The sequence below is a fragment of the Astatotilapia calliptera genome, chromosome 5 (assembly GCF_900246225.1).
Source record: "Astatotilapia calliptera chromosome 5, fAstCal1.2, whole genome shotgun sequence".
Lineage (NCBI taxonomy): Eukaryota > Metazoa > Chordata > Actinopteri > Cichliformes > Cichlidae > Astatotilapia > Astatotilapia calliptera.
This window is the reverse complement of record NC_039306.1, coordinates 18,364,187-18,378,233: the sequence shown is the minus strand read 5'-3', so window position 1 is coordinate 18,378,233 and position 14,047 is coordinate 18,364,187. Positions and strand designations below refer to the sequence as shown.

General features: G+C 38.7%; 2 protein-coding genes across 2 annotated transcripts in view; both read left to right on the top strand.

Annotated features, from left to right (window-relative positions):
* iars1 (isoleucyl-tRNA synthetase 1) overlaps window positions 1–14,047 on the top strand; it is a 61,329-nt gene that overhangs the window by 9,501 nt on the left and 37,781 nt on the right. Inside the window, exons 8-11 of the mRNA XM_026167730.1 lie at window positions 5,447–5,534; window positions 7,124–7,184; window positions 7,385–7,480; window positions 9,009–9,131. Of these exons, the coding sequence (XP_026023515.1) occupies window positions 5,447–5,534; window positions 7,124–7,184; window positions 7,385–7,480; window positions 9,009–9,131 (368 nt within the window). The remainder of the gene's footprint in view (window positions 1–5,446; window positions 5,535–7,123; window positions 7,185–7,384; window positions 7,481–9,008; window positions 9,132–14,047) is intronic.
* Window positions 9,312–12,007, top strand: LOC113022378 (vimentin). Its single transcript, XM_075410373.1, has one exon. It carries the CDS (start codon window positions 9,958–9,960, stop codon window positions 11,089–11,091), a length of 1,134 nt encoding a protein of 377 aa, XP_075266488.1. The 5' UTR covers window positions 9,312–9,957; the 3' UTR covers window positions 11,092–12,007.

Sequence of the window (14,047 nt, the reverse complement as noted above, 5' to 3'; positions counted from 1 at the left end):
ACTCACGCAGGTCGCTTAGAGTACCAGTCAGGTGAAACCACATAATCTTCCACGGTACACCTGATCATTTCTTGCGGGACAGTGGTTGGGAAACACTGATCTACTGAATGCATATAAATTCCAGTGGCACTGTGACACATTTAGTTTATGGAACTGTTAACTGCACAGTCTCATTTTGTGACATTAGCAGTATACGGCATAGCAATTTCAGCATATGTAACCTTCAGCTGAAAATTTCTCTCACTCTTATCATATCGCCATGATAGAATCATGGAACATGGTGATTAAAGGCAGCTAAGGCCAGCTGTGTTTAGTGAAGTTGTTTCGTAATCTAGCCAGGTTAAATAAAGAAAACAAATAACAGCCACCTTTGTGCTGCTGAAAACTCTAGCTTCAGGCTCGACATACCACTCTAACCCATTAATCTTCCTTTGCAGTGCACCACTCAGGACAACTAGTTTTGTTAAATGATAGTGCTTAAATGCTGATGCCTGAGGCAAAACTTTTCTGACTGAAAATCTTGTTTCCCTTGTGGCTTTAGTGTTTTGGACCACAGTATCAGCTGATAGATGTTTGTTTTCTTTTAATTCAGAAAGAACAAACAAGAACAAATTAGCTGAAGAGGAGTGCTGCCTTTGCAAATTGCACCCGTAGGAAATAATGGACCCGTAATGTGTTGGTGTGACTGGAACTTTGTTTTTATCTTCAAACAAAACACACAGGCAGTAACTTGCATGAACATCAGTTATGATCATGCAGGATTTATCCTTAAGTGAAAATACAATCACCCACCTAAATTGCTCCTTTCAGGTTTAAACAACAGAATCTTACATAAGAGTGTTTGTGCTAATGGCCAACATGCATTAAAGTAAAGGCATTAAAGTATTTTTGCAATTTTAAGCAATAACTTTTAAACAGAAAACTTTCTCTATAGTCTGCAAAAAAGAGTACAGCTAGACTACAATTTAATATATTACAGATGTTTTGTTTACTAGTTAAAAGACACATTTTTAACAACCTTAATCCAGTTTTTATTCTGCTGAACAACAATACTGTACACAAACCCATTTTCCAGTTTCTTAATGAAAACTAATGCAGAAGTCTAATTCAACATTCTTACAATAAATCCTGCTTTCTTGAAGGTCACAGGAGTTAATGGAAGTTTCAGAAAAAGTGTTTGTTTTTGTTTGTCATGATTTAGTTTGCGGTGCTGTTATTTTGTTCAGTCCATTCATTTTAATTAATTGCATGGCTGTTGTATAAAGAGCTACACCAATGAAAGCTAGTTGATGAAACAAAGTAGGCATTTTTTCCCAATTTTTTTAAATGCAAAAATACAAAACTTTTGCAATAATTAGAGGGTTAATTAATTATATTTATATAGCCATATACAGTGGGGCAAAAAAGTATTTAGTCAGCCACCGATTGTGCAAGTTCCCCCACCTAAAATGATGACAGAGGTCAGTAATTTGCACCAGAGGTACACTTCAACTGTGAGAGACAGAATGTGAAAAAAAAAATCCATGAATCCACATGGTAGGATTTGTAAAGAATTTATTCGTAAATCAGGGTGGAAAATAAGTATTTGGTCAATAACAAAAATACAACTCAATACTTTGTAACATAACCTTTGTTGGCAATAACAGAGGTCAAACGTTTACTATAGGTCTTTACCAGGTTTGCACACACAGTAGCTGGTATTTTGGCTCATTCCTCCATGCAGATCTTCTCGAGAGCAGTGATGTTTTGGGGCTGTCGCCGAGCAACACGGACTTTCAACTCCCGCCACAGATTTTCTATGGGGTTGAGGTCTGGAGACTGGCTAGGCCACTCCAGGACTTTCAAATGCTTCTTACGGAGCCACTCCTTTGTTGCCCGGGCGGTGTGTTTTGGATCATTGTCATGTTGGAAGACCCAGCCTCGTTTCATCTTCAAAGTTCTCACTGATGGAAGGAGGTTTTGGCTCAAAATCTCACGATACATGGCCCCATTCATTCTGTCCTTAACACGGATCAGTCGTCCTGTCCCCTTGGCAGAAAAACAGCCCCATAGCATGATGTTTCCACCCCCATGCTTCACAGTAGGTATGGTGTTCTTGGGATGCAACTCAGTATTCTTCTTCCTCCAAACACGACGAGTTGAGTTTATACCAAAAAGTTCTACTTTGGTTTCATCTGACCACATGACATTCTTCCAATCCTCTGCTGTATCATCCATGTGCTCTCTGGCAAACTTCAGACGGGCCTGGACATGCACTGGCTTCAGCAGCGGAACACGTCTGGCACTGCGGGATTTGATTCCCTGCCGTTGTAGTGTGTTACTGATGGTGACCTTTGTTACTTTGGTCCCAGCTCTCTGCAGGTCATTCACCAGGTCCCCCCGTGTGGTTCTGGGATCTTTGCTCACCGTTCTCATGATCATTTTGACCCCACGGGATGAGATCTTGCGTGGAGTACCAGATCGTGGGAGATTATCAGTGGTCTTGTATGTCTTCCATTTTCTGATGATTGCTCCCACAGTTGATTTTTTCACACCAAGCTACTTGCCTATTGTAGATTCACTCTTCCCAGCCTGGTGCAGGTCTACAATACTTTTCCTGGTGTCCTTCGAAAGCTCTTTGGTCTTGGCCATGGCGGAGTTTGGAGTCTGACTGTTTGAGGCTGTGGACAGGTGTCTTTGATACAGGTGATGAGTTCAAACAGGTGCCATTCATACAGGTAATGAGTGGGGGACAGAAAAGCTTCTTACAGAAGACGTTACAGGTCTGAGAGAGCCAGAGATTTTCCTTGTTTGAGGTGACCAAATACTTATTTTCCACCCTAATTTACGAATAAATTCTTTACAAATCCTACCATGTGGATTCATGGATTTTTTTTTCACATTCTGTCTCTCACAGTTGAAGTGTACCTCTGGTGCAAATTACTGACCTCTGTCATCATTTTAAGTGGGGGAACTTGCACAATCGGTGGCTGACTAAATACTTTTTTGCCCCACTGTATAAATCATTTTACAGCAACATGTTAACAGGAAATGCAAATGTATAATTAATAACCTCTGGAAAAAAAATCAGCTATTGTTTATTTATGGCATTAACACTTGTTTTTCCTATTTTAATGTATCAAGATGTGTTTTTTGGCTTTAGCTGGTAGGGGTGCGTGTGTGCGAGAGACATTGTGTAGCTCAAACCTGAAAATGTGGCTGAATCTCAAATCAGGGCACTCAAAAAAAGCCTTGTCCTTGTTCAAATATAAAAAAACGATACTCAAGAGAGGTGGCTACTGTTTTTCTGTTACCCTCCTGCTGTAGGTTTTGGTTCCCTATGAGAGAAACTGGTGGGTTTTTAAAAGGATGACCTAGATTCCTTTTACTTTGGCGTAGTGCAGATGATACTGTAGGGGGCAGTGTTGAAGCACAGTCTGTTATCATTACTGCACCGCCTGTGCTGCATGGGAGACCGCCTTGGAATACCAATGAATGTGGTCTTTTTTTTGTATCAGCTCAGTCTCTTTTTATCTCTCCTTGTTCACTCACTCGATCTTCATCCCAGTTCTTCCTACTCTTTTCTTAGCGCTTTCTTTGCTTTCAAATCCACCTGTTTTCGTCCTTCCTTGTGCTTATTCCTTCTCAGTCCGTCTCTTTTAACGTCTGCCTGTTTCCCTCGCTGCTTTTGTCGCTGTTTGAGTTGGGGGCTGTCAGCAGGTCTGAACTGTGCAGTCATTTGTCACACGACTGAGGGGAAGAAACATCTTTTATTGATGCTGCCCTCTTGTCGCTCTTTTTTGTGTCTCAGTGTCTCAGGCCATTTGGTTTTTGCCCTCTTCACAAGTGTCATCTTTGCTGTTACTGGGGACTCGTCTTTTTATGTTTCTTACAATCTGTTTTTGGCTGTATGTAGAAGAAGGTTCAGTTCTCCCCCCTCAGTGACGGCTGTATGACAGCTATCATTATTATTATGATGATGATAATGGACCCTATCAGAAACAAGATGTTACATCACTGTTACTATTATTATTCACAAATGGACCTTCAGACATGAATACAGCACAGCTATGAGACGAATGGATCTGAGCCATGTTGGATGAGTTGCTATTTATCATCACCTGAAATTCAGGTCAATAAAGATAAATCCTGCTGCTGTGGCTATTTACATGACAGACTTTGAAAAATCACCAGGATACCCCCCACGCATCACATCATAGAAATCTGCCTTGTCATTCCCCTTTTATTATACATACTGCGAGATTTCAAAACTATATGGAAAAAGGGGAAAATGCAACAGGGACCTGGTTTCATTTTTAGCTATTTATACTTGAGATTGAGCAACTGGAGGACCAGGTTCACTGTCATATCTTTTTATTATTCATTTATTTTTTTCCCCAGTTCTATTTATCTAATTTATGGGTCTGCTCTGGACTTGCTAAATGTTCAAAGATGGTGTGATGAAGAGCTGAAAACAGCCACGTTTTCATCACAAAAAAAAGGAGGGAATGAGTAATGATGGAAAAAAATAAATAACTAGCTGTTGCACACAGTCAAGCGTAAGTTCTTATATCTGTTTATACATACGTACTTATGTACATTTATTATGAATTTTAGCCAAAATTAAAGATTAAGAGGTTTAAGATTAAGCGATCACAGTGTGGAACAGTCAAAAGGCCCCGAGCTGGTGACTGGTGAGGCAGATCGCTGTAATAAGGTCTCAACAGGTCCGTTAAACATACAGGAGTCTGGCCGTGTAGGGCTTTATATGTAATTAAAAAACATTTTTTAAGTGCATTTCTGCATTTCCTTTTTTCCTTTTGGATGCTAATGAAAAAAAGCAAGAACAGAGGTGATGTGTGGCCATCGGCTAATTTGTTAGCAACCTAGCTGCTGTGTTCTGGACTATTGAGAGGACTGAGCAATGAAAGTAAAAAGTCTGTTGCCATAAGCTAGTGTGAAAAAATGTAATTGTCTATTATGTGTGTATTAATTCGAAGTTATAGGAGTACATCCCCAATGCTCTAAATGACTGTTAAGTAAAAAATAAAGATGTTTATGTTAATAGTGTTATTACACGTGAAGAAAATGCACTAGTTACATCCTCAGAAATCTTTGTTGCTGACCAGCAGTGCACGCCTAAAGATATGAAGTTTGCTGTTATAGGTTCTTTGCTTAATGAATGACCATTTGTGATCCATTTCAGATGTAGACAAACTAAAAATGTCAGTCAGCTGCCTGAATAACTGTTGAGTCATTGCAAATCTACATCGTTCTATCGCCTGACATTGAAAGTGTTTGTGGTTAAAGTGCACCTACATTTAACAGTAGCAAATTTATTGGTAAAAGGAGTCTTTGGTTAATGATTTATCTGGATTGATGCTCTCTACAGGTGTGATGGGGAAAAAAGCAAGAAAATTACAAAAAAAACCTAAAAACCAACGTGATTTTCTATTTTGTCTCTTAGATAATACCACACACAAGACCTACATCATGATGGAGGCAAGACTGGGGGCTCTGTTTAAGTCAGAGAGCGAGTACACTATCCTTGACAAGTGAGTACAAAGGCTATATAAGTGAAGAAAAAGATAAAAAGTTCAAAGGATTAAATTTTTAAAAATGTGCACACTTCAGTCTGTTGGCACCAAAGTGCAGCGGTCTGTTGCTGAGCTACTGGGGAAGTAATTTCCCTTAGGTGAATATACTGTACAATACAGTCCTACTTTATTAACAAGAAGTCAGCTAGCAACCAGAGCTGTGAATAAAGGGTACACAAAATACGAGCCAGCAGCTGCTGTTTCTTTTTGTTAGTAGCATTTCTAGATTTGTGCCCTGATTGCTGGCGTCATGACTTACGTTAGTTGCCTTAATTTGCTTTCCAAAATTAAAGCTGTTTCAGCTGACAAATGCTTCTGAAAAGCAATAAAGAGAAACAAACCGCGTTGTGTTATGTAGTTACTGAAGCATTTCTAGATTTTTATTTTTTGTTTTTAGTCTCAATTTAATTGGAAAAAGTTGAAGTGAAAGTCTAGATAACAATACATGATTGTTTTGGAAATATAGTTGTTATTATATAATTATAGTTATTTATGTAATGTTAACATTTTGTACTTGAAACCCAGCTGCTGCCTTTTTCAACGAGTAAGAAACTTGTATTTAATGTTTCTTGTCAAAGGTTTTTTGTTGAGTTATGACTTTAAAATTTATAACAGCCAGATTAGGAGAGGTTGTATTTTACCAGCTAAGTGTTGTTCTTTGCAGCAGAAAGGGGAACAATTCCAATTTCTCAGCTCACTGGATGAGTCTGGAGCACAGGGAAAGCACATAGCAGAAAAAAATAAAGCGTAGTGAGATGACGAAAACAAGTGAGTGAATAAAGACTACAGAATTTACTGAAACCTGATGGAGCAAATTTCTAGGCATGATTTATCCCCTCTCATCCTGTATATCAGATAACTGAACCGGTGATGTAAACAAGACAAAAAAAATGTCCTTCCTCTTCTTCTTCCACAAGGACAAAACCCTTAAACACAGACGCCTTTATTTGAACTATGATTACAGAAACGGTGCATCAGGACTGTCTCAGCTGCCAATATGAACGCAGCCCTTAAATGGAGATCTCACAAAGATCCTGAGGCAATTTCTGTCCTTACCAAGTGAAATCACCTCCCTTTTTAAAAAGAAAAACATTTAACGTCTGTCCTTTACTGTGAGATAAGTTATAAAAATTGTATCGTAAAGATGATTTGTCTGAATTTTTTGGTGTGAGTCTGAGAGGTGAAATTCAAGGCTAAGAACGTCCTCAAATTACTCTCCGCTGCTTCTAAGGCTTAAACACCATTACATAAAGCTACTGCTCACAGTTCTAGCTCAAGGTGACTGAGATAAGTCCATCAACATGTTGTTCTGCTCCTTTCTTCTCATTTATTTTGTGCAAGCTCAACAGTTGGAGGGACACTGTTTAGAAAGATTTTGGTGCGGAAAAACAAACTGGTGTCTGGATTTAAAAAGTGGAATCAATATGAGGAAACGTCTTTTGTCCTGTGAAGCTGTGATGGTACAGCGTTTCTGCTGGTTTGTGTCTGCAGTAATTATGAATTAAAGTTATTGTAGGAAGGTTTCAAGTGTTTTATTTGCTTTTTAGATTTCCTGGTAAGACACTGAAAGGGAAAAAATACAAGCCTCTTTTCCAGTACTTTGCAAAGGTTAGTACAGTTTTTCTTCCTGGTTGTTTCACAGTTATGTCTAATGTTTTTCAGAAACTAAACAGTATGCCTGTCTTTAATTAACACAGCACAGTGACACCTCTATTTACATCTAAATGCATCCATGAGTTTGTATTGTTGCTGTACTACTCACCCTGTCCTCACCCTTCATCTAATATCTTGTCATTTTTTTAATTCAGTGTTCAGAGAAAGGAGCTTTCCAGGTTTTGACGGATAACTATGTCAAAGAGGAAGAGGGCACAGGAGTGGTCCACCAGGCACCTTATTTTGGAGCTGTAAGTAGGATCTTTTCTAAAATCATGCAACTGTGACAACATGCAATGCTCATTACATAAGGGGGAGCTGCAAAAAGTAAAATTAAATGTTAAAGAAGTGTTGCTCTTGGTTTGTAGTAATCATAAAAAGCAGAAAAATTAAAGGTTCAACTGATGAGTTACTTCATAGATTCTTGGGATGCTATTTTAAACAATTATCTTATGAGCGTCAACATCTTATGTGGATTTATTGGGTGTTTTTATCTGATGTAGGATGCTGTGTTTCTTGCCTGATAATTTAAATTCTTTTAATTAAATGTATGCATTTAAGATGAGATGAAATGAGCACACACATTTTCAAATTCATTTCAAGTTGAGGTATATTGTTGTCGAGGAGTGTTTGTTTTGAGTGCTATGGTATCAGTGTATTGAGTCCAATGCAGTAGTGCTATCAGATGTATTGGGTCATTGCTAAGAGGTTAGATGGCCTTGCCAAGGGTAGACAAGTGCCCCAGTGGCTATAGCCAGCTTGGAATACCAACCAACTGTCTTAGCTTTCTGTACAGCAATCTCTGAACTGTTAACAACACCCTTGTAGTTAGCATCTCATTTAAATCTGCATTTAATTTTTTAATTTACTTAGTTGTCACAATAATTTTGATTTTCAAAAAAAATGAAAAAGATCTTCTTCAGTTAATAATACCATATCAAAAACAAGCACATTAGCTCTGAAGTTGTACAGTAAAAGGGAAAGAACTGTCAATTTATGTTCTTCAAATTGTATTGTATGACTAGATGTGAAATGACCATGTGACACATCTGTCTTGGGTTTTGACAGGCTGTTTGAATACAAATTACATCTGCAGCCGGACAGTGCTCAGATCTTTCATGCATAGCTGTCACATACCAGCAGTGCTTGTTTCAACACTGCAAAAAAGTATCCAGCTCAACAAGGAATTTAATATGGAGTCATAACATATCTTTACACTGTCGAAACTGGGTTCACTTTTGGTTGCACCTATATGCAGTAATGGAATTGTAAAGTGAGCTTAAGATGAAATGATCAACATTAAGATTGTGTACTCTAATTTATTTCATTTACATTTTCATTACATGTGACTTTGTTATAAGTGGATATTTGTGACACACAGAGAGAGATTAGATGGATGGATGGAAGCATAGATAGATGGATACTTTAGATGATCCCACAAGGGAAATTATTTTGTTACAGCAGCAGGATAAATAACAAAAACAGTACAGTCTACAATAAATAAACAACAGAGTTAACTTAAAAGTGCCGCAGGCACTGCATAAGGGCCTTATACTAGGCAATGCAAAAGTTTATATATACAGTGAAAAAAAACAAAAGTAAAACTGTAGTTGACATTGTGCAAGAGGGTAGTGCAAATTGTATTTGTAAAATAATAAATAATATGTATACTATAAATCTAAGAAAAACAGCCGTGAAAAGGTTTAATACAGAAGACTGTATTGATAATAAAGATGCCAGACAAACCCATCTCTAAACTGTAATATGATCTCTCTGTAGGATGATTATAGGGTGTGCACTGAATACAACATCATCCAGAAGGACCAGGCTCCTATCTGCCCTGTGGACGCCTCGGGCTGCTTCACTTCAGAGGTCACTGACTTTGTGGGACAGTATGTCAAAGTGAGTGACACTTCATGCATTTACATGCAGATTAGGTTAGCAAACATTGCATGTATTCTACCCACAATAGGAGCCGCTGATATGATACACATGATAAATATTTAAACATTATTGATAGCTGGATTAATTCAGTGTTTCATTTTCTGCCTTATCAGTTCACACTCCTCAACTGTTCTCGATTTCCTCCATTTGTATCTTGGAAATGCGTCTTTTCTTAATAGACTTTCTCTTTCTAAAAGATTTCATGATATGTGCCAAATTTCTGTTGTTAGTCCTCTTTAGAAATATGCTTTAGATATATTCTCTTTAGCTATACTTGCAATAAAATGTTTTACCTTTAACTAATTCTTAACTCAAACTGTCTAAATGTGAAGTTGAGGGAATCTGTGTCAGAGCAGTCTTCTGGAAAAACTTGCTGCCAAAGCACATTGTCATTTACCAGCGCACTGGATAGCCTCTTCAAGTCTGTCACACCCAACTAGAGTCCTAAGAGAATAATGAGTTAAAAAGAGCATTCATATATGATCTCATCACTATTTCACATCCTGGTGCAAAGGCCAGGGAGTGACCTGCCTGGCCACTAACAATACAGCGTTAGCTAATAAAGAGTGTGCAGCCACAGTTCTCCGAAAGTCAGTCATAATCCACTTTTGAAATGTGTTAAAGTGTAGCGTGAGTTTCAAGGGTGTCTGAGACATTCTTTATTACTGCATAAAAACTCAGAGACAGTCTAGGGGACTGTCAGTCGCAATATTTGCTACACAAGAAGCCAAAAGAGCAGCCACTCTTCTGTAAATTGAAAAACAAAGCCGGTATCTTACACAACATGAGAGCTGCATCTTACAGCCAGAAAAGTCTGCAAGTTAGCAGTGCCAGCAGAGCGAGAGTTCAAAGTCCGTCACCTTCCCGGTGCCGTGGAGCTTCTTATGACAGCCGGGGACGCTCGGGTTATCATGGAACTGCCATCGAGGTGGGCACAGAGATACATCAGCACCATGCCAATGAGAAAGAGGAAATGCAGGAACTCAATGTCAAGTTCGCAGGATACATTCAGAAAGTTCAGGCACTCGAACAGAGAAATGCTTCTCTTCAAGCTGAGCTAACTGCCCTGCAGAGCCGCTATAAGGGAGGCCCCACGGGCATCGGAGAAGAATACGAGCTCAAATTTAAAGAGGTGCGAGAGCTAATTGAGGTCCTGACTAATGAGAAGGGAGCAGCTGATATTGAACGTGGCTACATCGAAGAAGAAGTAGAAGTTTGGAGACTTAAGCTGGAGGAGGAGCTGGCACTTAAAGAAGAAGCAGAAATGATTCTGAAGGAGTTTCGTCAAGATGTTGACAATGCCACGCTGCAGAAGGCTGAGCTGGAGAAGCGCATAGAACAACTGGTGGCCGAAATAGAGTTTCTCAAGAAGCTGCATGATGAAGAAGTGGCTGACCTCATGAAGCAGATTGAGGACTCAAAAATTAGTGCTGAGATGGATGGCGATCGCCCTGATCTGGCTGCTTATTTGCGTAACATGCGTGCAGAGATAGAAGCTGTTGCTGCTCGCAATGTCCAAGAAGCAGAGAAGTGGTACAAGACCAAGTTTGACAATCTCAAGGACCATGCTGGCAAACATGAAGAACACATGAAAACCATGAAAGAGGAGATCACCACCTTCCACAACCAGGTGACAGATCTTCAGAATCAGATTGATGGTCTGAGGGCTCGCAATGCCGCCCTGGAGCAGCAGCTGGAGGACATGGAGATCTCCCACATGGATAAGGTGGGGAACCTAGACAGCGTCATCGCTCAGTTGGAGTCTCAGCTCTGTGATACCAAACTGGAGATGACCAAGTATCTCCAAGACTACCAGGAACTGCTGCACATTAAGCTCAAGCTGGATGCAGAGATTGCAACCTACAGGAAGCTGCTGGAAGGAGAAGAGGAGAGGTTGGGAATTCCCAAAGATGTCTAATTACATGGGAGAGGATCAGCGGCGAGTTTAAAGAATGGTCACAAAGAGGATCCGCAGAGTATCATGGAGTTTCAAGATCAGTTCACTCTATTTCTTACCCTTATTCTTTCTGCGGGCTTTTTAAAAATGTGTTTTTCTGAGCACAGATGCCAACACCTCTCCTGACACTTTGCCTAGACATGACTCCACTAATCAGGTGTTATAAATTTTGGGTACATATTTTTTGACATGAACTCTGCCTGCATCATATAAGGAAGAGTTTTGATCTATTCTTGTAATCTTATATGTATGCTTGTGTAGTTTTGGATTTCCCCTAACAGTTTATTGAGATATAAGACCCAGCCCTTTCCTACTCCTTATTTGTCTGTGATCATATTCTCCTTATGTATTCTCAAAATGATCTTCATTCCTATTCATTGCCTTCCTGTAACTCTTGAATGTTTGGGGTTTTTTTTTTTGGAGTCCTCATTTCTCCTCGTTGCTTTCCTTTGCTCATGCTTATGCAGTACCCCTGCTAAATTTATCTTCTGTCTTTTCCCAGAAAAGACTGTTGTACCTTCTCTGTTATCACTTCCCTTTGCTACAGTTTGTCACTTTTTGCCATCATTGTCTCTCTTTATGAAGGTTTTGGACCCGTCTGTCTTCTAAATGAAACACTCAACTCAAGCAAAGCAATATATAATCGTAGTATTGTGACTGATCTTTACAGCAACTCCAGTTAATTCTGAATGTTTTGACAAAACTGTTGACCATTCACACTAATGTTGACCAATTTAATAAAGATTTAAGTGTGTGCATACAAAATATTAGTAATGAATGTTCTTTAACATGTTGTCATTTCCTAATTTGTCTTTTCCTACAAATAATAAATTGAGTAGACAAACAAATGCCCATTTAATACATAGCAAACCTAATCCCTCACGCAATTTTTCCCTGATAAAATAGCATTCATAAAAAAAGGATAAATTGTTTTTCATAGCAATTCAAAAATATAAACACTACAAAGAGTGTTTCTGATTATTTGCCACATTCAAGTTCTTATCAAAGTCCTAATAGGAAGACTGAGTCTTTTTTTTAATGCATAATTTGCTTTTCTTCTTTTAGTGGATAGGTTTCACATGATTTTTATTATTCAGAGCATAAAATTTGGTCTGTTTGTTTGGAGGTGTCAGGGCAGGGTCGGGTTAGGACCGTTATCTTGCACTTAAGAAAACCCAGATTTTTACTATGATTTACTACAAATTCAAACGATGCAGAAATAGATTTGGCTCATGTGGTGTTTCTTTAGAAATAATGTTCTCACAGTCCTCCTTCATCATTTATAGCAATCTCTCTATAAAGGTGATAAAATGCAGCATCTGACCAAGTCAAGCCCACTGAATTTGGATTTTTTTTGCTATTTTCTATTCTTCATTATCCTGTAAATAAACTGTAAATACTGTGGGTGTCACAACGGGACTAACTTTTATGCAAATCTAAACTTTCACCCTATATTATTTTTCATCTGTGCAAACTGGGTTTGGTTGTGTAGCTGGGGTAAGTAAGATGCACAAACAGAAAATAAATGAGCGTTTTGGAACCTTAAATCAGATGCAGATTAATTACAAAGAAATCACATGCATGTGAGTAATTTTATAACATACTGCTTAAGTCTTATTTATGTTGAATTGGCCAGGTGGTGAAATTATTTCATTCTCTCAGTGCCAATTTTCCTGTGCACATCACAGGTGTATCTTCATGCTTTAATGAGCATGGGTCAGGACACAACAAAATTTATCCCTGGGTGAAAGAGGGGTGGGAGGCTGGCATGGGAACTCTCTGCAAAGAGGTCACGGCCACCTGCCAAGCACTTGCTGAAAAGTCGTATCTATGAGCATCCTGTGAATTGCACTTGGCTAGAGGGACATAAAATATGGGATGATAAGACCCCATATTAGACTGTTTGCCATAAACACTGAGCTCCATTTTTCATAGTTGTATGGGTAGACTGGCCTTGGTTGCAAAATTACCTTGGATTTTCTGCAAGAAAAGTCATACTCATATTGAAGTTTCCAGAGAATTCCCCTGATCAAGGTCTATTCACCAAGTATTAAAGGTATGGTAGCCCTGAAGTGTACTGAAAATCTTCTAAGAAATAAAATGTAAAAACTGAAAGTTGCTCAGTAAACATCCCATAATAACATGCTATTAGGATATGTGAAATATGTTAGGTAGAGACAGTTATTATTGATATAATACTATGGAGCATAATATAATGTAGCGCTGCAGATATCAGTTATTTCAGTAATAGAGTATTCAATCGATTATTTCTTCAATTTTTCGAGTAATTGGAGAAAAACGTATTTTTGGCTTATTAATGAGAAATAACAGTTGTTCAAAATGAACTATTCACAGGTTTCCATTTTAAAAATACACCAGTGCCTGCCTGAATAAAGGCTCCGCCTCTTTGCTCTTCATCCTTTTTGTGTAGACGGACTCTGGCTCCACATTAAACTGCTCACATGGTGACAACTGAGTGCTATGGAGGTGTGGATTAAACAGATCTTTCGAAGCAAAGAAATTTGCACCGATGACTTTCTATAATGAAATTATTCAAGTTACTCGATGAATTACTGCAGCCTTAATTGATAGAACTAAACTTTAAATTATTTCACTATTGTCCACTGTATGGTGACCTTGACAGTATAAAAAATGGACGCAACTGTCACCTGTCGGTTTGTGAAGTCCAGCTTCGAAGCTGCAGTCATCTTCTTGGTAGCAAACAGTAGATGTGAAGAGGAGGGGAAGAGACTGTGAAACTGCATGCTCAGTAGATCTCCATTAGCCAGTGAGTGGCTCTCATTAGCCAGTGAGTGGCTCTCATTAGCCAATGAATGCACAGCTTCATAACACAGATAATCCTCCAGTTTGCTGCCAGATATGACCAAGATTTACAAAATTGACTTAATTTTTTTAT